General features: G+C 41.2%; 1 protein-coding gene across 1 annotated transcript; it reads left to right on the top strand.

The window, feature by feature from the left end:
• The first annotated feature begins 3,418 nt into the window (after positions 1 to 3,418).
• On the top strand, positions 3,419 to 19,047 carry LOC143333907 (sodium- and chloride-dependent betaine transporter-like). Its single transcript, XM_076752283.1, has 14 exons — positions 3,419 to 3,562; positions 5,187 to 5,321; positions 5,992 to 6,129; positions 12,007 to 12,118; positions 12,243 to 12,375; positions 12,997 to 13,131; positions 13,276 to 13,379; positions 14,289 to 14,413; positions 14,559 to 14,671; positions 16,587 to 16,724; positions 16,834 to 16,936; positions 17,847 to 17,947; positions 18,640 to 18,810; positions 18,931 to 19,047. Exons 1-14 carry the CDS (start codon positions 3,433 to 3,435, stop codon positions 19,045 to 19,047), a joined length of 1,755 nt encoding a protein of 584 aa, XP_076608398.1. The 5' UTR covers positions 3,419 to 3,432.
• Positions 19,048 to 26,469: the final 7,422 nt, after the last annotated feature.

Here is a 26,469-nt window from a genome sequence, read left to right as displayed (position 1 = left end):
GAAACAGTCAGTTGACCAATGCACTAACTGTCTTCAAAGTGAAGGGGACCTTACATTCAGTATCACTCCACTTACAGTAACTGAAGTCCACAGAGCCCTGAAGCAGCTGGATCCAGATAAATCAGCAGGTCCTGATAATCTCAAGCCCTATTTTCTTAAGCTAGATGTGGGCATCATAGCAGAACCTCTGACATACAGTTTTAATTTTTCCTTTTCCTCCAATGAGATCCCCAGTATATGGAAATCTACCTGTGTTCTCCCCTTGTTGAAAGGAGGGGATCCATCAGTTATTAATAACTACAGAAAGATTTCTAAATTATGTGTTTTAGCTAAGACCCTCGAAAAACGAACTCAACTAAGTATTTTTGGAAACAAATAGTCTTCTGTCTCCTCATCAGTCAGGCTTCAGAAAGTCACAGTACTATAACTGCTGCTATGAGAGTAGTAAATGATATCATTGAGGCACTAGACTGTAAAAAATACTGTGCAGGTCTTTTCATCAATTTATCAAAGCCATTTGACACAGTTGACCATGCCATTTTGGCAACTAAACTGCAAAATATTGGTTTGTCTGGCTTTGCTCTAAAGTGGTTCTCAAACTATTTGTTAGGCAGATCACAGTGTGTGCAGTTTGCCGGGTCCTCTTCTTCCATCCTCCCTATTTCAAAGGTACCACAGGGCTCTGTACTAGGACCACTGCTTTTTTAAATTTATGTAAACAACCTCTGTGATAACCTTGAGAATGCTGCCTCTCATTTTTATGCTGATGATACTGTTATTTATTGTTCGTCTCCATCAGTGCTACGAACCTTAGAAACTTGCTTTTGATGTTGTTCAGTCTCATTTAACTCATCTTAAACTGGTTTTAAATCCAGATAAGTCAAAATTCATGCTATTTTCAAATGGTAAAAAACTACCATCAGTTCTACCTAAGATCTTAACCTCTCGCAGGGCTGAAATTGAAATGGTCTCAACATGTAAGTATTTGAGTATTTTCATTGATCAGAATTTTTCATTTCAGCCACATATCAACAACCTTGTTTCTAAGTTGAAACTGAAACTTGGGTTATTTTTTTAGAAACAAATCCTGTTTCTTCCTTCAGGCAAGGAAACGCCTGATTTCTGCTATGTTTTTACCTTTGTTGGACTATGGTGATCTGCTGTATATGGGTGCATCTGACCAACGCCTTAAGAAGTTGGACACTGTCTGTCACTGTGCTATACGATTTCTTACTGGCTGTGGACGTTTTGTACACCACTGTTCTTTATACGCTGCTGCTGAGTGGCCATCTCTGTATCTCCACAGATTTTCACACTGGTTGGTTTTTGTGTATAAGTCCTTCCTTGGTCTGCTTCCCTCTTATCTGTGCACATTCATGTGTAAAATCGAAAATCAATATGGCCTGCGTTCTCAAAATATCCTACAGATGTTGGTCCCCATAGTTAGAACGGACTTAGACAAAAAGGCTTTTAAATATGCTGCTCCCACTTGTTCAAACAACCTCCAGAAGGATCTGAAACTGCCTGAACTGGTCACCTTGGGAGAATTTAAATCAATTTTAAAAAAACGTGAAAATAGCAGTCTTGGCCATTGTGTCTGTTTTTAGCAACCCCTTCATTATTTATACACTTGCCCCATTTTAAGCACCGTATTAGTTGTTCTGCTGTATGCTTTATTGGTGTTTTGTCTTTCTGATAATCAGTTATTGCGTTTTGTTGTAAACTGTTTCGCTCACTTGTAGTGAATGCAAACTGAGTGTGTGTGAACTGAGTCTCTGCATGAAATAGGAGGATCTATCGGGGAATATAGTATTAATAATTATGTTTTCTGTTAGCCTTTTGCCTGAGAATTTTGTTCAGACCCAAAGATGCAGACCAGAGACAGAGATATAAAAATAATTACACTTTATTTTAAACACAAATGAAGAAACAAAAAACGAACTCATAAGGAGTGGATAATAAATAATATAAGGCACACTCAAAAGGAGTGGGAGAGTAACTAAGGGAGCACCGATGAAGCGGATTTGAGGCAAGGCACGCACTGACACAGCTAGCAGACACTGAAACACAAAAGCACTCTTTAAGTGGCAGTCCAAAAACAGTTAGCATTAGCAACTCACATGGAGAGGAGATAGTGTAGCATAGTACTCACAATGAACAAACAACGACACCACCAGGGATTCAGGACAATCGGGCAACAGGTAGGAGAGAGCTCTCCCCCTCTATTCTGTGCCTAATCAGGATCATGCGAAGGCGGAGCTGGTTGGGTGTAGGTGAACAACCAGCTAGACAGACAGGGGAGAACACACAGGCAACAATAACACTGGGGAAAAGGAAAAGAGAACACACTGGGAGAAAACAGGTCTGAATGATCGTAACAGGTTTCATTAGTGTACAATCACCTGAATATAGAAATTGATGTCTCTTTATTACCTTAGAATGTGCTCTTTATAGCTACAATGGATGGAATCATGTTGGACCACCATTACAATAGCTGAGAACAGACAGACTGAACACTGGCTCTAGAGAGCGTTTTGCATTTTCACATTTTTTGCAGCCACCAAAAGGGCAGTGAGGGTGGAAATCTTGCTCACTGTTTCTTTAACATTGCTATAAAAATTCAATTGTAAATGAAGTGTAATGTAGGCGGCAGACATACAGTGCAGTAACAAATGAAATTTAGGCAGCAGTGTTCTGGGCAGAGCAGCAGGAACCACAACAAAAAAGAATGTGGTGGGCGGTCCGTGCTGCACTTACTCTTGATCTTGGCCTCAGATGGTCTCGGCTTGTCAGCTCCAAGAGACACCGCTGCTTGGCATGCAGCATCTCTGAAACAAGTACATGCAAGCAAGAAACACACCTTTCAAAAAAACAGTTACTCAAGTACAGGAGAAACTGGAATTTCAACCATGCCATCTTTCAGTTTTGAACCCCTGTGTGATAATATCAGGCTTTTATATTGAGTAACAATTCTAAATGTCTTCTCTGACATTTATTTTTATGAACTTATTTGCCTTATGCATTATCATCATCAAATTATCACACTGTAAACACCACAAACAACAGTGTGCACTGTGTGCACATTAACACTTTAAATGTATATTTAGTTCATATTCCTTGACTAATAAATTTCAGAGGAAAGTGTACTCAATTTTATTTCTATTACTGTTAAAATTATTAATTGTTGACAATACCGTTACCTGGATTTAACACTAGTAATTTGAAACAGTACATACATTTTGAAAGGCATGTGATGACAGGGTTAAATGAAAGAACCTCTACCAATGAGCATGTCCTTGCTTTATTAAGCTTTCCCAGAGAGCCATGGCCTCGGGCGAACAGTCAGTATTGTGACTACAGGTGAGCATGACACCAGCCTGACAGAGGTGTGCACTGCTACTACTAACCAGGCACTGGAGAGGTGACACAGAGATGGAGATGCAAGTGGAAAAGAGGGAACAGTGGAGGAAGAAAAGGGAATATATTCTGGCAGCTGCAGGCAATGTGGTTGGCCTGGGCAATGTGTGGAGATTCCCCTACCTGTGCTATAAGAACGGAGGAGGTGAGCTGGAACACACAAAGTCAATGTACTGTCACATTTGACTGAGTGCTTTCACCTTTCATGGCAATAACTTTTTAGGTAAAGGTTAAGATCAGTTATCAATTTCTTCATTACACCTAGAAGTAGAATAGTTGAAGAAGAACTTGAAATCAAATGAAATGGGGATTGTGCTAAAGAAACTGCAAGTTGATCACAAAAATTTGTCACTATTTGCACATTGAGTGTATCTGAAATGATGCTTCAGGAACAAGAGTTATACTAATCTACCGTTTCCTGTTTGCAGGAGAACATGGTCAAACTTACTGTATATACTACAGCAGCTTGTGATTAAGATAAAAATTCATTATTCAGATTTTATTTGTAAAAGTTTATGAAAGCTCACCCCAACTCTGTTTAACTTCACTGTATTAGCAACATGCATAACTGGGACCAGCAGCTAAAACAAAGTTACCAGAACAATGGCATTTGTGGGCAACAGAAGGAAGCTGCTAATTTTAATGAAAAATAAAAACATGATACTGTTTCTGAATCCATTCTAAATGTAAAATTGGCAACTTGCTAAGTGCAACATTTATTTGTACTTGTTATACAGTTTACACTAAGAGAAAGAGAAGTTAAGTGACTATTGGCATGAATACGCTGAATTGAATAGTTGTGGTTCCACTCCACTGTGGTTACGCAGGTTTGAGCCATTCAGTTACGGTTGACACTCCCATCAGCCTACAGCGGTGTGTGTTTCTGTGTGTGTGTAATTTTATAACTGAATGTATTTAGGTTTGGCCAATAGGTCAGACAATATAAGACACCTGAGGACATCACTTTTGAGTTTCACGAAAGTTTGATGGACATTTTTCACTTTTCTGATATTTTATAAATCAACAGATTAATCAATGAATCAAGAAAGTATTGGTGTTATGACTAGTAATCTAGTAGTTTTTGTCTGAACCCAAAAAAATGGCAGAAACGAAGCACTTGAACAAAAGGAGTCGTTGAACAACAAACGGTTTATTATAACCCACCAAGAAAATAACAAACACAACCAAACAATCCCAAATCTAAATAAACACAAATTCAGCCCTAAACTAAACTATCTACTACACCATGGCAAGCGGATAGGAAAACAGACAAACATTAAGAATAAACTAAGTAAGGTGGGAACCACTAAGGGAACTATACAATAACAGACCAAATCTATAACACAGAGAAGAAAACCAACAACACAAAACCTGCACAAGGTGACTAGAGCACAAACAAGAGATCTAGGACAAGAGAAATGGCTGGAAAGTCTGGCAATGACCATAAACAGTCCGGCAGCGACGCGAAGCTGCCACGCTGCTTAAGAGCAGGTGAAATTAGCGAGACGAGCCTCAGGTGCGCTGTCTGCCCACAGCACCGCCAGGCCACACCTCCACTGCTGCCACAGGAGGAGGGAAAAAAAAAGGAAAACGTGAGCACAAGCAGTAACAAAAAAATCACAAAGAAAACCAACTCATAACAATTGGTCAGATTAACTCATAAGGAAAATAATACTCTACATTGGATCAAACACTCACTTTACTAATGCTGATCCAATGCTCATCCCACTACAGCGTCACTGATCTCAGGTGTATTTCTGTGTGTGCAGGTGTCTTCCTGTTGCCTTACTTACTCTTTGCTGTGCTGTGTGGCCTGCCACTCTTCCTGATGGAGACTGTGATTGGTCAATATACACAGGAGGGCGCCGTCACCTGCTGGACCAAGCTCTGCCCCCTGGCAAAGGGTAATCACATCATTTCTGGTTAAGTCACTCTTAACAAAAAACATTTCCCAAACTCGTTGAGTTTCTGAATTTCAAATACTGTATGTCTTCTCTGTCTGTGTGTGGCTAAATACATACATTGAGCATTTAATCTGAAGACAGTACGTCACCCAAAATGGACTAGAACTGAACTGTGAACATTGTTAGTTTAGTGTTTTTGTGAGATTTGTGTACAATGACAAAACTATAAAATATCACCAGTCTTTATTTTTTTGAATTGAAATTAAGTTTTTTGTGTTAAATTCTTACTAAAAAACTGGCTCTAATCTTGTTGTGGGGACAAAAATGCTGCTAGAAGCTTGAGCCTTGAACCTTACTCTACTAACACTCTGCAATCGGAGACAGTATTCACACTTTTCTCATAGTGCTGTAGGTGTCATATAAGAGATAAGTAAGTAAGTAAGTAAGTAGTAAGATAAGTATGCAGTGCAGGAAAGAAAAAAGTAAGGAATTTCTAGTTCTCCTGTTCCAAGGTGCAAAAGAGTGAGTGATGGAACCTTCAATGGAAGTCCCAGTTTGGGAATCCCTGCTCCAGGAGATCTGAGGGTAGCCATAATAATGATGGTGAATTCTGGAGATAGACAAAAGGGATGAACTTAAACTGGGATGTTTTGGCTGTTGTCTCCTCCAGGGATGGGGTATTCTTTGATAGTTATCCAGCTGTATGCCAGATTCTACAGCATTGTCCTGGCCTGGGCCTTCGTTTACCTCATCTACTGCTTCAGAGACCCTCTGCCCTGGACCACCTGCAACAATCCCTGGAACACAGGTCAGTGCAGTATGAGGGTGGGTGGATGTATAGCAAATTAAAAGAATCTCAGCACTCTTATTATTGTTATTATTATTATTATTGATTCATGGTATGAGCCTTCGCACATTTCAGACATGCTCCCCTTTACATTAATGTGATGTTGGTTTGATATTTGAATACATGCCCTGGTCACTTTCATGTGAAAGTCATGACGGCAGTCTAAGTAGGTCGGACCTTTCAATACGGCATAAGTTTGATTTGAATGTAAAGGCTGCAGCAGCATAAGGCAAAATATGCAGATAGAAATGTTTGTCATGTACCACCATCTAAGACCACTGTGATAAATTTACTGCTCAGTCTTCATCTCTTCTGAACAAAGACACACTGTACACGTAAAAAGCAATATGCACAATCATTTAGCATTTGTGGGAAATGTTGGAAGAACAGCCCCTCCACTGAAATCTCACTCTGGAATGAATGAAATCTTTACACAAATTCTTAATATGTAACTGGAAAAGATTTGGAAATTTTCGTACCTGTCAAGATTTCCTGAATCATCAAACAAAGCTGTAACAAAGGTAACAGAGGCCCTTTTAACCAGTTCTCTTTACATATGCTTTTTTTGTTAACAGTAATATTACAGTTGCTTCACATGGTATCCTTAGGTGGAGAAAAGTTGCAAACACAACACAGTAAAGCCTGCTGATAGGATCCTGAGAGTTTTACCATATGAGAGCCATGTCCTTTGGAATATGTGTTCACATACAGTTTACGGGGGTATTGAACATACATTTTCAGTTTTGCTGATATTGAGCTTGAGACCTGGATCTTCTGAAAATTCACCAGTTATATGCATTGTGTATTTGCCATCTATCTTCAAGAAATAATACTGTGTCATCAACTACAGAGCTAATATTGAACATGTTAATATTATTAAGGAAAAATTATCTAAACCAGAAATTTACAGGGCCTGTATAATGAAAGAATGTTCAATTGAATCAAATGCAAAGTCAAGGAAGATGAGTAATCTGTTTGAATTTGTGTAGTTTGAATAGTCAAGTAAATCTAATCCTGATCTGATATTTGAGTGAATGTGACTGTTAGGCTTACACCTGAGAATTTGTTTTGGACCCAAAGATGCAGACCAGTAACAATTTATTTTAAACACAATGGGTGAAACAGAAAACAATCCCAAATCTAAACAAACACAAATTCAGCCCTTAACTAAACTATCTACTTAGTAGATAGTTTAGTTAAGGGCTGAATTTGTGGGGTCACTAACAGGCGGACCGCGGTCCGAGTCCGGACCCAGACATCGTCCTATACGGACCCGGACCTATAACCAGTAAATTATTAAGGGATTTCAAATTTTGACGGGACACTTATATTTTAACCGGCGCAACTTTTCTAGTCTTTACGGCACCGGTTTAGCGGCTCAGGAAACGCACAAACCAATTGCATGCGAGTTAAGCCATCCCACGTGATGCTACCCAGCCAGTCGCATCTCTGCATTGCGGACGATAAACATAGCAACTCTGACTGCAGTCAGATGAGGAGTGAGAAGCGAACGGAGAGACGATAGAAAATTAGAAAGTTAGAAAGATAGAAAAAGAAAGAAGCGATACAGGGCGAGAGGCAGCTTTCTCCACGATGAACATAATTAAAACTAAATATCGTTCCAGGCTCACCAATGAGCACCTGCACGTGTGTATGAGGATGGCCTTGACACCATTCCAGCCCAGGTTTAAAATCCTGGCAGGACAAGCTCGAGCTCAGTTCTCTCACTGAACAACAAAAAGTGTGGAGAGTGGGAAAAGAGGGAAAGAAAGAGAAACTGTATAACTGTTCAGCTGTTATTTTCAAATTAGTTGAGACTGTTAAGATGTGAAAGTTAACAAAGAAAAAGGAATATTCAAGCTGTTGCTTCACTTTTACTTTTTCTAAAATTAAACACTTTCTTTTATAATGCACAATTTTTCCAAAAACATTTTATTTTCTCTATTTCATTTTTAAATTCAAATCTGCCTGGTTTAATGTTAAGTGACAATAAATACTGTCGAAATGTTTTTGAATTGTACTTTCTTTATTTGATCAGATGTTGATTACATGCAGATGTTGATACAACTACTAGGCTACTTCAGTATATATATCACACAAATCATAACGTTATGACATTATGATGTTCCGGACCTTTGCTTTAGGAAATTTTCTCTAACTGGACCTCTTTGAATTTTAGTTGAATACCCCTGTACTACACCATGGCGAGTGGGTAGGAAAACAGACAAACATTAAGAATAAACTAAGTAAGGTAGGAACCGCTAAGGGAACTATACAATAACAGACCAAATCTATAAGACAGAGAAGAAAACCAACAACACAAAACCTGCACAAGGTGACTAGAGCACGATCACAGACAATGTCATGAGGGATACCATGTAGTCTAATGACATGGAGGATGAGCAATTCAGTGGTCTCCAGAGCAGAGGGTAGCTCCTGAAGTGGAATGAAGTGGGCAGCCTTGGAAAAATGGCGACAACAGTATTACCTCGAGAGGGTGGCAGACCAGTGACAAAATCCACAGGGATGTGAGACCAGGGTCTTCCAGGAATGGGTAGAGGATGAAGAAGTCCAGCCGGAGTCTTGTGGGAGGCCTTGCTCCGAGCATAGGTCAAGCAGGCCGCAACATACTGGCAGGCATCAGCCTCCAGTGATGGCCACCAAAGTCGCGCCGACGCAGTGCAGTTGGCTCCTGGATGACAGGCAAGACGGTGACAATGAGTCCAATTAACGACCTGTGAATGACAAGCAGTTTATCCTGAGGACCATTACCAGGGTCAGGGTGTTGTAGCTGAGTCTCTCTGATAACCCCCTCGATGTCTCATGTGAGAGCTGCTATCACCCTGTCCACAGGGAGAATGGTCTCAGGTTCGGTCACTGCTTCAGAGGTGGAGAATTGCCAAGATAAAGCGTCAGGTTTAGTATCCTTGGAACCAGGACTGTAGGTGAGAGTAAAGTTGAAACGACTGAAAAACAACGGGCCTGGTGGGAGTTTAGTCTCTAGGCTGACTTGATGTAGGCTAAATTTTGTGGTCAGTCCAGACCATGCGAACTTTTTGTACATGCGACTTTTTGTACAGGTCTCGTCTTCACAAAGTCTATCATGAGCACAACATCTTCCAGTACAGGAGCTAAGCCTGCTGGTAATGTCTGGCCACGAGTGCTTCTCGGTGCAGAAAACAATGCATCGCAATGATATCTGGATGTTGTTCTTTCACTCTGTTTACAAATCCTTTGGTGCGCCCGAGCATGGCAGCTGCTATATCGGTGCAAACACTTACGCAGTTTTGCCACTTCAGTCCTTCTTGTTCAAGGTACTCTGACACAACTTGAAAATTTTCCTCTCCTGTTGCAATTCCTTGCAAAACAGAAGGGTTTCTCTGATGGTGTCTCCGTCGACAAAGCGCGCATTTGCCATAAGTTGTGCATGTCCAATGATATCCGTAGATTTGCAATGCAGTTGCAATGCAAATTTTCCACTAATGTGCACCTTTCCAAAACTATCTTCTCAATGTCTGCAGACATGTCTTCAATACATCTGGAAATTGTATTATTTGATAGAGGGACTTGGGTTATTTTGTCAACGGGTTCAGGGCCAAGCTTCTCTTTTAAGATAATTATGCAGGCAGGCAGTATTAATGTCTCTGCCACGGTGTGTGGCTGTTTTCATTTAGCGTTGAGCTCAGCACTTGGTAGCTAGCTTTACGAGCTTTCTCACTTGTCGTGGTGGTTTTGCTCAATAACACTGGCTGTTTCTCAGTCTGTTCACGCAGTTGAACAAAATAGTCCGTGTTCTTGTTTTTAAGTGACAGGTGTTGTCTGGAGATGGCTTTTAAGTTTACATGACACCATGGCACTGTTGGACAACTTTTCCCCGCTCACCAGGCATAGCAGAGTTGGCTCGGATAGTTCCCCAGTAAAAGTAAATAGAAAGGCAAGATAACTTTCATTGTATTGTCTTGAGCTGTCCTTTTTGGTCCATAAACATTGCAAATAATGAATAGAAGGTTGTTCACCTTTAAGACCAAGAATTTTTCCACAAAATAATTCATCATCCCTCCTCTGAAACAATGGACTCCAGTACATCATCATTAAATCTATTTAGTGGCAACCAGCCCAATGATTTGAACCATGAGAAAAATTTGTTGTATCCCCTGACTAAGATTTCCAAAATTTTTCATCATTACTCCATGATAGAGTTTCTTGTAAGAAATCTTTACCTGCATGAAGCCTACTCAAGCACAAAACTGCCTTCCTTTATGTGCTATCACGTGTCAAATCATCTGCCACTAGTAGTTTCTTCTCTGTCAAGATCCCACATTTATGACCTTCGCTATCTACAGAGGACATTTAGGGATTTTCAATGATACCAAATGTGACGGGGTGCAGCTTTGGTACCTTTCTCTTTCTCATTAAAGAAAATGGCCTCCATCAGTGCAAGCACCTTTTATGGGAAAAGGAAAAGTAAGTGCATTATACTTTTTATTGAGCAAATTTAGGCTTGAAATGTTGTTGGCATATTTTATATAAGTCTCTTAACAACACATTAAAACATTGTTCGAATTATTTTAATTGTACTTTAACAAAGTATTTAAGTGTTTAAAAATGTCCTCCATAGTGGATATTTTTGGTTATTTCCTCCATTTACTGGTCAATGCCCAGTGCGGCAGTATGTACCAGGCAAACCATACCCAACTGGATTGAAGGTGTTTGTCTTGGCTGCACCAAACTGGTCTGGTCTTAGACTTTGTGATCTTCCAAGGCAAGACTACCTTCAGAGTTACAGAGGGAAAGGGCATTGGAGAACAAGCTGAGTCTGTTCCCCAAGGAACCCACCTGCTCTATTACAGATCAACCTTCTTGACACCCTGATATCAAAAGGGCTGACAGGGACTGGAACCCTCATGAATAAAAGGGTTCCAAAGGAGTGCAGAGATGGTAGTCAGACGAAGCCCCCCTGAACTTGCGGTCATAAAGTGGTTGGACAACAAGCCAGTTGTCATGGTATCCTCTGCCTATGGCATTGAACCTCGGGACACACACAGGAGATGGTCCAAGAAAGACAAAAGGTTTGTCCAGGTGTCAAGGCCACTGGCAATTGCTGAGTACAACACCAACATGGGTGATGTGGACTTGGTTGACTGAATGTTGAGTTTCTACAGGATGGCCTCTCGCAGTCGGAAATGCACAGTGCATGCAGTTTTCCACTTTTTTGGCCTGGCAATCACCACCTCATGGCTTCAGTATAAGAGTGACGACCAGTTTCTGGGTAAGAAACCACTGAAGTTCCTTGACTTCAAACTGCTCCTTGGTGAACAGTTGATTACTCAGGCCCAAGCAGGAATCGTAAGTGACAGCAAAGATGACTACACTCCCCCACATCAAAAGTGGAAACCACAGCCAAATGCAGCTCTAAGACACTATGGCACCATCCATCTTCCAGAGATGGTGGACGAAACACATGCAACAAGGTGTCGCAGATCCGGCTGCAAGAGCAAAACATATGTCATGTGCACGAAGTGCAAGTTATTCCATTGTATTTCCAAGAAGGGGAATTGCTTTTTGAAGTATCATACCAAATAAGCACAACAAAGCAAAACAAAACAAAACAAAAGTGATGATGGACAGTTATGTGGATGTGGACTCATTCTTATGTTGACTTTTTTGTATTTCCTTTGGAACTAACTGGTTGCCTTCAAGGTTCAGTTTCACATGTATGGCGTTCCGATGTCCACTGTAGTGGACACACAATATCTTAAATATAAAAACTTTTGCAGTAACGTGATGCAGTATGAAGATTAACATTTAATCACTGATCATTTCCCTTCCTATCAACAGACAGATGTGTGGACCTCACCTCTACAAATGGGACTGCAATACACAGCAGCAACCTGACAGGAAACTGGACATCTGGAAACCTCACCAAGTCTTCCGTCTCTGAGTTCTGGGAGTAAGTCAGTGTTGTCACATCAAACTCGTGTTAAATTACACAGGGCAGCAGCAATCTTTGCATGTCAGATATGGTAATTCTTCATGCATGTAACTTTCACTGACTGTGTGGTGTCCCCATACAGGAGAGGGTTGTTGTCCATGTCTGGGGGAATAGAGGAGATTGGTACAGTCAGGTGGGAGCTGCTGCTGTCTCTCCTGGCCTGCTGGGTGGCTTGCTACTTCTGCATCTGGAAAGGGGTCCGTTCCACAGGAAAGGTCTGTGAACATTGTTGTGAAAATTCAGGGGCCAACCAGTCTCTTATCCAAAAAAAACGAAAATTCACCCTTTTTTAATCTCATTTGGGGAAATCTAATTTTTACACTTTATTTTCATTACACACACATACACACACACACACACACACACACACACACACACACACACACAAACCCAAAACATACACACAGTGCCCTGTAGAGATGAACTAGCACTTCTATAGTCCACAATTCATAACATGGACTGATTTGCTCTGTAATAATTTTGACTGTAAAACTCCAAACCTGAAATGGTCTTTCAACAAGCTGAGAAACACCCCAACTGTGACAAGCACTAAAAGAGAATGCAGGAAGGCTGAGTGCAAATGGAGAAAGTCGTCTCATTCTTCCCATTGTGCCAACATGACATGAAAGCTGCATTATCTTTTGATTTTGTCTGTGTTACTGACGGCATTGCAGAAGAACAGCTGAAGTGTTTTAATACTTGAAACTTTCTTCAAACCTACAGCACTACTCAAAGAAGTAACCAACATTAACAGGAGAACAGCTGCAGCGTTTCTATCACCTAATGCAGTAAATGTGTATGACCAGTAATATGCTAAATAATCACTAAAATTTTAGGCGGTGTACGTCACGGCTGTGTTCCCTTATGTGACACTGGTCATCCTGCTGGTCAGGGGGTTGACTCTGCCAGGAGCCTGGCAGGGTGTGGTCTACTATCTGTATCCAGATTTCTCTCGCCTGGCAGATTTTCAGGTGAGACACCTTGGACAAATCCTTACAGCTTTACAGTGTCTGGTTTGTTCTTTTTATTGTTGAACCATAAGCATCACACCCACCTGGGCCAATTATCACTGGAGATGAGTGAATTACATGCAATTTTTCATCTTTGTTAATCAGGTGTGGATGGAGGCTTGTGCTCAGGTCTTCTTTTCATATGGTGTTGCAGCAGGAAGCATAATCACACTGGGCAGCTACAACAAAGTCAAGAACAACTGCTACAGGTAAGGCATTTGATCAGTAGTTCCACTAACGTTCAACATTCTCCAGGCTTCTTTTTTCATCATCTGTCCCCACAATGCTGTGTTGGTATTGTTAATTCGGTGATGGGTCTGCCATGCGCTGCTCTTAATCAGGGATTGGAAGGAGTACACAAGATCATTTCTAAAGTCTTTTCTCGTGTGACCCAAAAGATACAAAGAACAGCCCCTAAAAAGCATAGATCTACCAAAAGGGTGTCATTTTTACATGGGTGGTTAATTGGCCAGTTTGATTTATCATGGTCTGATTGCTTTCAAGGAGGGCTTTCTAAATATGCTCATGCTGCCCCAGGAGTTGGCCCTGAGATACTGCTGTTAATTTTGGAATAGTCTGAAGACTCATCTTAGTCTGGTTCATCTTACTTTGCCAGATCATGCTGTTACGCAGGACTAATTGTGTGGACCAAGCACAAAACACAGAAGCTGAGGCAGGAAGTAGGTGTGCAAGTTTTGTAAAATTCAAATAATAATTTGCTGGCAGCAAAATCACTTCAGTAGGGGAGAGTAGAGGCTGAGCAGTGAGCCTTTGAGTGAACCAGGCAAGGCAGATAAACTGGCAAGTGAAGACTGAGCAAGGGGAGTTCAGAGGCTGCAGGCACAGAGAAACAAGAATTAGCGAGAGTTTCATCAAACATATTCCGAAGGCTGGAATCAGACTAACTGTGGAGCTAACTGTTCGAACCGGCAGTGTGGTGGAGTTGAAGCCTGTTGAGGCCTGATATTTTTAGATTGGAGATGATAAGCATCTGGCAAGTATCATTAGGCTGTGACAATAAATAAATTTCAAATTTTATATAGATAGATAATTAGATAGACAAAAAGATAGATACATAGTCCTGCCCTGTACGCTAAGCTCTGTGGGTCTGTATGCAGGGACAGTCTGTGGTTGTGTGCGCTGAACAGCTGCACCAGCTTTGTTGCCGGCTTCGCAGTCTTCTCAGCTCTGGGCTTCATGTCCCACAAACAAGGAATTCCCATCAACTTGGTGGTCGAATCAGGTACATATGATTTAAAGCCCAATACTATTGTCTCTGTTAGGCAGATAATCAAATTTACCCTCATACCTTTGCTACAAAATGACAAAAATCTAAAGTCAAGTCAGGTGGAGAGGACAACAATTGAAATGTGTCTTCTGTCCTCCAGGCCCTGGGCTGGCATTCATAGCTTTTCCTCAGGCTGTAGCCATGATGCCCCTACCTCAGCTGTGGGCCGCCTGCTTCTTCATTATGCTCATTCTGTTGGGACTGGATACAGTGGTAAGATGAAGAGAACACGGAACATACAACTGTGTTGTGCACAAAGTACTCATTTAATGTATTAGGACATGAAGCAACTGTTTATGGAGGTTCAACACCATGTCATTGTAAAACTACTGTTTTGCAATGAACATGTAAAACTGCAGCTTAAAGTCCATTTGTGGAGAATTTAATATTTAATTTAACAAACCTTTTTCTTTGTATATGTTTTTAGCCATGCTAGCAGCCTGGCTCTAATAATATTAGATATATCTCTAAAATATCTCAACAGCTGTTGGTTGTACAGTATTGCCATGACATTTTGTATGGTATGGTAAGAGTAATATTTTAGTTTACTTTACTTTCGAAAGTAGCTAACTAATGAGGTGGCTGCTTGATTTTGATAACCTAAGCCTCGAATATTTAATCCTTGATGGCCAAAAAATTTCCTTAAATTTAAGGATGATAAGTCTGAGGTCCTCTTTGATTCCCCAGATTCCATCAGCACTGTTGCTGCTTATCTTGGCTTATCTTTCAAATTATATTAAGCAAGCTGCTTGGAATTGAGGGAAAACATTTGATGCTAAACTCTGTTTTGATGATCAAATAACAAATGTTGTTCAGTCATGTTTCTTCCAGGTCAACATAATCTCTGATATTAAGTCATTTTTATCAGTTGCTGATTTGAAAATTTTCACATGCTTTTATGTATTCTCAGCTTGATTATTGCAATTGCAAGTATCAGCCAGGGCGCTGTCCATCATCTCTAGCTGGTACAAAAGACTGCTAGACTCATTTATTCAATTCAATGCAATTTATTAACATATCTCCAAACAAAGAAAGTTATGTCATGACACTTTCCATATGGAGCAGGTCTAGACCAAACTCTTTAATTTGCAGAGACCCAGCAATTCCCCATGAGCAAGCATTTGGTGATGGCAAAGCGAAGAAATACTTTCTTTTTAACAGGCAGAAACCTTGAACAGAACCAGACTCTACTTTGGCGGCCATCTGCCTCGACCAGTTGGGTTTAGAGAGAGAGCGAGAGATAGAGCAGATACGCACACCAATGACAGTAATAACAATAACAGCTCTGACAATAATAGAAATATGGCTAATAACAAAAATAGTATTTGGTAGTATATAGATATGATATGTGTAACAATAATGTGTATATAATAACAATAGAAATGTGAAAGATAACAATAACACTCAGTTGGAATCAAGCAGGGCCACAGCAGTAGGTGTCAATGTCAAAGGTGCATCAATGGAAAAGTCTGACTGTATCAGGGGTGGTTTCAGACAGAAAAGGATTTATAGAATCTTATTTCTATTTGCCATTGGAGTCCTTATTGCTTCAACCAAAGACTTGAGGAACAAGAGATGAAATAGAGAAATCTGAAGCATTTCTTTGCTTTGGATAATGCACCAAGCATTCCAGTGAAGAGAAAGAACACTAAGAAAACTAGACAATTTCCCCTAGGGAAATTTTGAAAGGGCCACGGGGTCTACTGCCCGACTGTGTACATATACATTACATTATATGCCCATTATGTCTGTTTGTGTGTGTGGGAGTGCGAGAGAGAAGTGCTCATGGAGGTACTGAGCCTCAGAGGTTGCCACAGCAACTTGAGAGGCCATGCTCTATGAGACACAGCTGCGCACGCATGCACACGCCCACTCTCAGCACTCAGGCACACATGCAGTCAGAGAGATATATATATATATATATCAAAAACACACGCCCCGAGGCCCTAATAACCAGGATAGAAGCTTTCCTCACTGCACTGGAGGAGAAAAGGACAGTCAGTCATCCAGTATAATTAAAACAGCTACATATGGAGTGATACTGAAGGCCCAGCCAGGCTCTTCACTTCACCTGTTTGATGTAATGAGTTGGTAAAATTCTATTCTTCTGTCTGCTTGTGTGTGTTAGTTTACAGGTTTGGAGACTATAATATCATCAGTGATTGACATGTTCCCAGGACAGATGCGCAAACCCTGGCGCAGAGAAATCTTCCTCATCTTGTTCTGCTCTGTCTGCTTCATCTCACAGATCCCTCTCGGCACTCAGGTACAACGCAGGCCTGTGTGATCCTAATAAAAAACACCAGCTAACACTGTCATATTGGAGTAGTATTTTAAGTGCAACTACATATATTTACTTGTTCTGTGTTGTCCAGGGAGGAGTGTACCTATTCCAGCTGATTGACTACTATGGTGCAAATGGAGCGTGTATATTGTTTGTGTCTCTGATTGAGTGTGTGGCTGTTGGCTGGGCCTTTGGTAAGTGATTACCAGACATCACCAGTTAACAGGGTCTAAATTTCAACCCAGTATCCTAGGAATTCTGGTCATATTTGATGATTGTGCCTAACAATTTGGGGATGTGGTGTACTTGAAGCATTTTCATCCCAACATGTCTGTGAAGATTCTCATTCATCCAGCTCATGGTACTAGCGACTGGACTTGCTTGTAGTAGAAGAAGATGTCAAGTGGGTCAACGAACCACCCATTCTCCTCCATTAACACACACTGACCCATCAACACCATGACTTGTGACCCTAAAGACTCACATGATAGCACAGCAGAGCTATGATCCTGCAAGAGGATAACTGCCTGGCACCTCCCACCAGTCCGTTAGAACTGAAGAAACCTCTTGGATGAGAGGCAAAACGTCTTCTAGAACCACAAGCAAGTCCAGTTGCCTTTGGAAAGGACTTACAAGTACCATGACCAGGATGAATGAGAATCTTCACAGACATGCTGGTAGATGGATTTTGTTACCTTTAAACATAGCCAGCCTATAGTTTATTTGCCATAACCATGTTTCTGTAGTTGGCAAGGACAGATATTGTGTAAGAAATCCTTTAGAAAACATTACATATGTACAAAACGTATTGAACATGATTAAGGATTTTGCAGAATCATCCAATGTCAGAGTTCATGTCTGGCAAGAGAGATATCAGTTTGAGTTCCCCTGCCATAGTTCTTGTACCCAGAAATTTCCCTTTTGTAGGTGTTGTACTTTCTGTTGTACATTTCCATTCCCTCCTCCCATTTTCACCTCACCTGTCTTCTCTGTCTGAAAGTTCTATGTCAGCTGCACTTCTGATCACATCTATAGTAAGTGTTGGGCTTTGTCAAAAGTGTGCTCTTTAACACCTGTTACTAACAAACTGTAATTATCATGCAGGGGCTGAACAGATGTGTGATGCAGTTGAAGCCATGACAGGACAGAGGCCGTGGGTTCTGTTCAAACTGTGCTGGCGTTACATCACCCCTCTGATCACCATGGTTAGTCACACACTGTTAACAGCTGCAGGAGTCTGACACAAAGCAGAAATGGAATGAAATCAAGACAACTGTGGTGATGATTAAGGTTTGGCTATCAGCAATCAATGAGAAGGTGAAGAGAGTCTCTGCAGGGCCCATATTTATCAAGCATTAAAGTGTGTTCTGTTGACTGTCGTAACTCAGGAAATCATTCCGTAGTTGGCCAATATTGACATGGTAGAGTCTTAAGCTTTTAGGAGTCACCAGGAGATGTAGGTCAGGCAAAGATATCCCATGAGAGGAAAGATGTTCTGGGCTTAATGACAATAGGTTTATTAAAAGATTGTTTTGACAAAAAATCAACAAAACATCATAAATAACTTGATGAAATCAAGTGTAGGAGACTTCACGTATGACTTATCACATATGAAGTCCTACTCTGAGGTATTCTGAGATGGTTGGTAAATGAAGACCCCGAACCGCATAAGGAATTTCTGACACCAAAAATGTTACAACTGACTTCATTGCACAAGCAAAGCCTGAGTCACCCAAAGATGTTACATCATGTCTTGTCATCATGTCTTGATTTATAAGTAATACAATATCAAGCTATAGTAAAAGGTTTACTTCCATAAAGCTGGATGACATCACCATGTTAGCGCAGTCTGTTTGTCTGCAGAAATACTAGTTTGTTCCTCTGCTTGTCCTTCAAGGTTTTCTTCATCTGCTCGTTTCTGGACTACCAGCCGCTGACATCCAGTGGGGATGATGTGTACCCTGACTGGGCCTACTATCTGGGCTGGGCCATGGCTTTATCCTCTGTGGTTCCAGTGCCCATCTGGGCTGTCTACAAGATCTGCTTCACTGATGGCACGCTCAGACAGGTAAGACCACCAACAGATCCTGCTTAGTATTTTTACTCTATCTGACTTTTTGTTGATTACCATTCAGGACACCTCAAGCTGCACACAATGTCAAAATGTCCCTTTTTCTGTCCTCAACAGCGTCTGTCGGTCCTGTGGCATCCTGTTAGAGATCCTGTTGATCCCAAGACAAACAACGAACTCCTAAATGAAACAGAGATGAAACCAGTGCCAGCTCCTTTTCCTGACATGTTATAAGTTTTTGTCGTTACCATAGATATATACAGTAGATGCTGCATTTGTGCTTGTGAGATGGATCGCTACTGCCAGCATCTTACACCAGAGGTGTTCTGACCCGCTCAAATAGCAGAATATGCTCGACTTTTGTGATGCTTTCATATGTTCTATCAAAAGAAATGCAAAACCATGCTGCAGGCAATAAACAAGCAAGAATTTTAGTCAGCTTTTTAATTTGTGTTACTGAGTGTGACTGAATTCCGTAATCTTTCAACATCAATCAAGTGATGGCTTTCCCTGTTACATAATCATAATCATGTTCATGTCAATTGAGGTTTGAAGTTTTTTATTTTCAGGTACGTGGCCTACATATATACTCAGTACAACTTTAATGAGATCCAAGATGGCAGCACGTCTCTACACGCCAGTTTGTCCGAGTGACTGTGCTTATATTGTCTGATTGTATTGTCTGATTGTCTGAGTGGAAACGTGGTTTTTATGAAGTGTTATTGGTCAAGTTCGGCTAAACCCTCAGGAAGCCACCACCTAACATCAATCTAGCCTTTATACCATGTTGATTTTAAATTGGACGTCTTTCGGGCTCGTAGCCTACAGCTGGTTTTGGTATGCGGGTTACCTGCTAAGACTAGCTGGTAAAGCCTGCCTTGAAATTACCCATCCTTGCATTTTTTACGTGGTCTTAGTTAATCATCGGTGCTGTTCTATCGTGCCATATAAGTGGATTATAGGTGCATGATAGTTGTGGAGACCAGGATGTGCCACATCTTTTATTTCCCCAATCATGCACAAATTGGGATTTTAAACCTTTTATGAACACTTGGTGTGGAACATACCAACTACAAAGGAGGTTGTGACTTTACCATTTTTATAAATTTATTAATCCCATATAATTGGTTGGTTTCTTCGCAGTTTTATCATCCTTTTAACCCAAAGACACAATCTTTATCATCACAGACCTCTGTCAGAAGAAAATGTCTTGTTATTCTCTTGCTTGTATTGTCAGGAAATGTGGAACCTAACCCAGGCCCAGAAATTAATAGTCTGAATACCCCCTGCGAATTTAAAGCTAGATCTGGCCTTGGTATCATCCACATCAATGTTAGAAGTTTACTGCCAAAACTGGATCTAATGAAAATCTGGGTGAAATCATCTGATGCTGATGTATTTGTTTTATCTGAAACATGGCTAAATAAGTCTATCTCTGACAAAGGTATAGAAATTGGAGGTTACAACATATTTCAGTGTGACCATCCGAGAAAAGGGGGCGGTGTTGCTGTCTGTATTAAAAACAAATATCATGCCACTATCCAATCCTCAGTATCAATCAGCAAACAGTTTGAATTTCTGGCCCTGAAACTGGAACTTCTCAAGGGTCATTTCATTACGATTGCTGTGTAACGGGGTTGAAACCCCTAATTGTTTTCTTTACAGCTCTACTGGGGAGCAATCTGCTAATCAGCACACAGAGGAAGCCTTAGTAGGAACATTTATTTGAATTAAAACACATAAAAAGAATTGTTAAAATAGTCCAGGGCTAGAGCCTCCCGAAAAGCCCACAGTTCACTGGCCGCTAGGAGTTCAGGGTCCTGGGGGAGCCTCGTCTTGCACGACAGCTGGCCCTGTGGCTGCATCCACAGGTGTGGCGGCAGGGAGCCTATGTGAAAAAGGGCTGAATTACTTCAAAATCTGATAACTGCCTGTACAGTAGGTCCATCCAATAAACAGGGGTACAGTCATAGTGTCTCTTTCCCCTCCAAAACAAGCATCAAAAGAAATTCCAAACAAACAAAAAAGAACACTCTTAGATAAATATCCACACCAACCAAATTAATAAAGACAGATTAATTAGATAAATTATGATAAAGGGAGGGGGAAGGAAGACACAACTATGAATGTCCCCCTGGCATAGGTTGTGGGAATTAGCGTGCCCCTGACGTCATGAAGGTAAAGAGAGGTTACCTAGCTGAGAAGAGGAGTGAAGCGTGCCTCACTCCTCCACCATCCTTACAGCGCCTCCTCTCTCTCTCTCTCTCTCTCTCTCTCTCTCTCTCTCTCTCTCTCTCTCTCTCCCTCTCGCCAGTTCCTCTTTCGGGTCCTGCCGCACGGATCTTTCGGGTCCACCAAGCGATTGCGCGCTGGTCCCTCTACCTGCGGTGTGTCGTCACGGTGTCCTCCCGCTGCCACCGTTCAGCTCCGTCTCTCTCGCCCCGGTGCGCTCCTTCCCGATTCCGCGGCTGCCTGTCATCCTGTGGTCTGACTCCCTTCTCTGCTTTAATGCAACACACCTGTGTCTTTTAAGGGAAAACTAACCACCCCCCGTGCACCAATCACAGTCGCTGCCGTTTTTGTGGACAGGTGCACCTAATCACTGCAATTCAATCGGTGCCCTTAGTAACAACTGGGGAGCAGGAGCAGACCTGCAACCCAGCCACCGGCACGCACGCACACACGCGCACACACACACGCCCTGTGACAGCTGCATGCTATAGACCTCCCTCTGCAAGCATTGAGGCCTTATCTAACAAAATCTGAGCCTGACTGGCTGACTTTTAGACAGCTTCGCAATTGCTTTACCTCTCTGGTCAGGAAAGCAAAGTCTGAATTCCTTCTGTCTATAACAACTGCTCACCTAAATGACCCCAAAATTTTGGAAAGTGATCAAATCCTCGTATGGCAACATAACTAAAAATGAGCTACCAGCCTGCATTATGAAAGACTCAGGTCCTGTCATTGATAAGTTAGCCATTTTAGAGTGTTTTAATGAACATTCTATTTCCTCTGGCTCCTTATTTGAATCTTTAGATCCTACTTTGAAACAGTCAGTTGACCAATGCACTAACTGTCTTCAAAGTGAAGGGGACCTTACATTCAGTATCACTCCACTTACAGTAACTGAAGTCCACAGAGCCCTGAAGCAGCTGAATCCAGATAAATCAGCAGGTCCTGATAATCTCAAGCCCTATTTTCTTAAGCTAGATGTTTACCTCATAGCAGAACATCTGACATACATTTTTAATTTTTCCTTTTCCTCCAATCCCCAGTATATGGAAATCTGCCTGTGTTGAAAGGAGGGGATCCCTCAGTTATTAATAACTACAGAAAGATTTCTAAATTATGTGTTTTAGCTAAGACCCTCGAAAAACGAACTCAACTAAGTATTTTTGGAAACAAATAGTCTTCTGTCTCCTCATCAGTCAGGCTTCAGAAAGTCACAGTACTGTAACTGCTGCTATGAGAGTAGTAAATGATATCATTGAGGCACTAGACTGCAAAAAATACTGTGCAGCTCTTTTCATCAATTTATCAAAGCCATTTGACACAGTTGACCATGCCATTTTGCCAACTAAACTGCAAAATATTGGTTTGTCTGGCTTTGCTCTAAAGTGGTTCTCAAACCAGTTGTTAGGCAGATCACAGTGTGTGCAGTTTGCCGGGTCCTCTTCTTCCCTCCTCCCTATTTCAAAGGTACCACAGGGCTCTGTACTAGGACCACTGCTTTTTTAAATTTATGTAAACAACCTCTGTGATAACCTTGAGAATGCTGCCTCTCATTTTTATGCTGATGATACTGTTATTTATTGTTTGTCTCCATCAGTGCTACAAACCTTAGAAACTTGCTTTTGATGTTGTTCAGTCTCATTTAACTCATCTTAAACTGGTTTTAAATCCAGATAAGTCAAAATTCATGCTATTTTCAAATGGCAAAAAACTACCATCAGTTCTACCTAAGATCTTAACCTCTCGCGGGGCTGAAATTGAAATGGTCTCAACATGTAAGTATTTGAGTATTTTTATTGATCAGAATTTTTCATTTCAGCCACATATCAACAACCTTGTTTCTAAGTTGAAACTGAAACTTGGGTTATTTTTTAGAAACAAATCCTGTTTCTTCCTTCAGGCAAGGAAATAGGACTTAGGCAAAAAGGCTTTTAAATATGCTGCTCCCAATTGTTCAAACAACCTCCAGAAGGATCTGAAACTGCCTGAACTGGTCACCCTGGGAGAATTTAAATCAATTAAAAAAAAACGTGAAAATAGCAGTCTTGGCCATTGTGTCTGTTTTTAGCAACCCCTTCATTATTTATACACTTGCCCCATTTTAAGCACCGTATTAGTTGTTCTGCTGTATGCTTTATTGGTGTTTTGTCTTTCTGATAATCAGTTATTGCGTTTTGTTGTAAACTGTTTCGCTCACTTGTAGTGAATGCAAACTGACTGTGTGTGAATTGTACTGTACTGTTCTTGTAACTGAGTCTATGCTGCCCTCTTGGCCAGGTCACTCTTGTAAAAGAGATTTTAATCTCAATGAGGCTTTTACCTGGTCAAATAAAGTATATATATATAAACTCAGACTGATGTCATGTCCAGGAAATTATGTTAAGTTGTGTTTAGTTTTTGTCTTGTGTCTATGTTGTCTCGTGGCTTTTTTTTTGACATCCCTCTCTCCTCTCATTTCAGGTAACTTGCCCTTCCCATGTGTGTCTCTGATTGTCTGCCCCGCCCTGATTATCTCCACCTGTTTCCCATTACCTTGTGTGTGCGTGTGTATATATGAGCTGTGTCCCAATTCAGTGGCTGCATCCTTCGGAGGACCCAGCCGACGCGGTCTCCGGAGGCTGAGTCCTTCGGAGGATCCTCCGTCGGCTGCATCAACTATCGCTAAATGGGACCATTAAAATCGTAAGTTTTTAACAAGAGGCGGCTGAGTGGACTATTTAATATCGCTCATTGTGACGTGTTGCCAAGGTAACCGGCTCTGGCCACAGAACCTGCAGCTCGGTCTGTTATATTAGGCCTAATCAGTGGAGGGAAGTGACATGATTGCTTAACGTTATGTTACATGATACAAAGTATCATTTCAGAGGGCAAGTGCACCTCTTACCGTTTGTGTGTGTCCAGAGGATGATGCCAAATTTTGTTTCAAAGACTCAAAGTCCACAGATAGTTTCCTAAATCATTTTTATTGCAAGAAATATTATCCACCATTCACTCTGATCATTAAATGTGGTTAAAGGAAACTATAAAATCACCCATGTTGTCTACTGTCTTGCCGTTGTGTTAAATAAACTGTGAAATAACGTATGTTCTGAGTTTCTGTTGCCACGGTTACCAACTAGCGTTTGAGCCAGCGCAATAATTTAGAACAATCAGGCTATTTGACCGGAACTTTTTTATAGTTGTCCTACAACACTTTTTAACGGACACCCTGCAGCCAATCACAATCGAGTATTCACCCAAAATAAGATATTAGTTGACATGCGAGCTTGTAACATTTGTAAGTGAAGAGTTTTAATAAGGCTAACTGTTAACTGAGCTCCTCATATCAACAGGTCGCCATTTTTAAAAAAAACAATCGGTGCGCAAAGCATCTTGGGATATGGGAGGCCGTGAAGGATAGTAGCGACGCATCCTCCAAATACAGGGAAAAGGAGGACGCATTTGTCGGCTGCATTTGGAGGATCCTTCGAATTTGGACGAATTGGGACAGCCTTCGCGCAGCGTTATGACGCAATCGGCCTTCAAATCCATCCTCCGAAGGATGCAGCCCCTGAATTGGGACACAGCTATAGTCTTTGTCTCCCTTTGTCCTGTGCCAGTTTGTCTTGTCTGTCATGTCAGAGAACCACGCCAGTCCCATGCCAAGCGTCTTGTTATTCCAGGTCTTGTGTTACATTGATACGTTGTTTAGCCTTTGTCATTGCCTTGCCATTAGTTATTTTGATACTTTGTCTTACCTTTGCTTATTTTGATACTTTGCCTTTGCCATAGCCTGAGTCGCTTTCCTCATTAGAGTGTTTTTTGTTTTCGTTATTTCCTCATAGTGAGTGATTCCTTATTTAGTGCATTTTGTGATTTTCCTTGAAAGAGTGATTTTCTGTTGATACTTTGTCCTTAATAAATTGTTTGCGTTAACCTTGTCTCCTGAGTCGTGCATTTGGGTTCACGTCCTAGCTCAGTCATGACAACTGAACTGTGCTGGAGAACAAAATATGGTGAAATTAATGACATTACATTACATAAAAGTAAAAAAGTTATTTAGTCATTAGTCAGTTTCTCTTAAGTTGGCTAGCTTCCTGCCTGATTCCACCTCCCATGTTTCCCATCTGTCTGCTGTCTAGAGGACCTGGGTAGCTATCAAGACGGCCCTCACAGGATAGCAAGGCTCCCACTGACATAGAGGTTGTCTATCATCAATATTATTTAGTGGGAAAGTGACAAATCTGCCACGCATAAGCACCTAAAAAGTGCAGAAACATGCTCCACTAATTACCACCAGTTTCATAATCACTCTGTCCTTCCAACTGAGTCTCTGCATGAAATAGGAGGATCTATCGGGGAATATAGTATTAATAATTATGTTTTCTGTTAGGCTTTTGCCTGAGAATTTTGTTCAGACCCAAAGATGCAGACCAGAGACAGAGATATAAAAATAATGACACTTTATTTTAAACACAAATGGAGAAACAAAAACGAACTCATAAGGAGTGGATAATATAAGGCACACTCAAAAGGAGTGGGAGAGTAACCGATGAAGCGGATTTGAGGCAAGGCACGCACTGACACAGCTAGCAGACACTGAAACACAAAAGCACTCTTTAAGTGGCAGTCCAAAAACAGTTAGCATTAGCAGCTCACATGGAGAGGAGATAGTGTAGCATAGTACTCACAATGAACAAACAACGACACCACCAGGGATTCAGGACAATCGGGCAACAGGTAGGAGAGAGCTCTCCCCCTCTATTCTGTGCCTAATCAGGATCATGCGACGGCGGAGCTGGTTGGGTGTAGGTGAACAACCAGCTAGACAGACAGGGGAGAACACACAGGCAACAATAACACTGGGGAAAAGGAAAAGAGAACACACTGGGAGAAAACAGGTCTGAATGATCGTAACAGGTTTCATTAGTGTACAATCATCTGAATATAGAAATTGATGTCTCTTTATTACCTTAGAATGTGCTCTTTATAGCTACAATGGATGGAATCATGTTGGACCACCATTACAATAGCTGAGAACAGACAGACTGAACACTGGCTCTAGAGAGCGTTTTGCATTTTCACATTTTTTGCAGCCACCAAAAGGGCAGTGAGGGTGGAAATCTTGCACACTGTTTCTTTAACATTGCTATAAAAATTCAATTGTAAATGAAATGTAATGTAGGGGGCAGACATACAGTGCAGTAACAAATGAAATTTAGGCAGCAGTGTTCTGGGCAGAGCAGCAGGAACCACAACAAAAAAGAATGTGGTGGGCGGTCCATGCTGCACTTAATCTTGATCTTGGCCCCAGATGGTCTCGGCTTGTGAGCTCCAAGAGATACCCCTGCTTGGCATGCAGCATCTCTGAAACAAAGTACATGCAAGCAAGAAACACACCTTTCAAAAAACCAGTTATTCAAGTACAGGAGAATTTCAACCATG

This window comes from Chaetodon auriga, chromosome 16 (assembly GCF_051107435.1).
Source record: "Chaetodon auriga isolate fChaAug3 chromosome 16, fChaAug3.hap1, whole genome shotgun sequence".
NCBI lineage: Eukaryota > Metazoa > Chordata > Actinopteri > Chaetodontiformes > Chaetodontidae > Chaetodon > Chaetodon auriga.
Note: the sequence above shows the minus strand (reverse complement) of the source record. Positions and strands in the feature narration are given on the sequence as shown.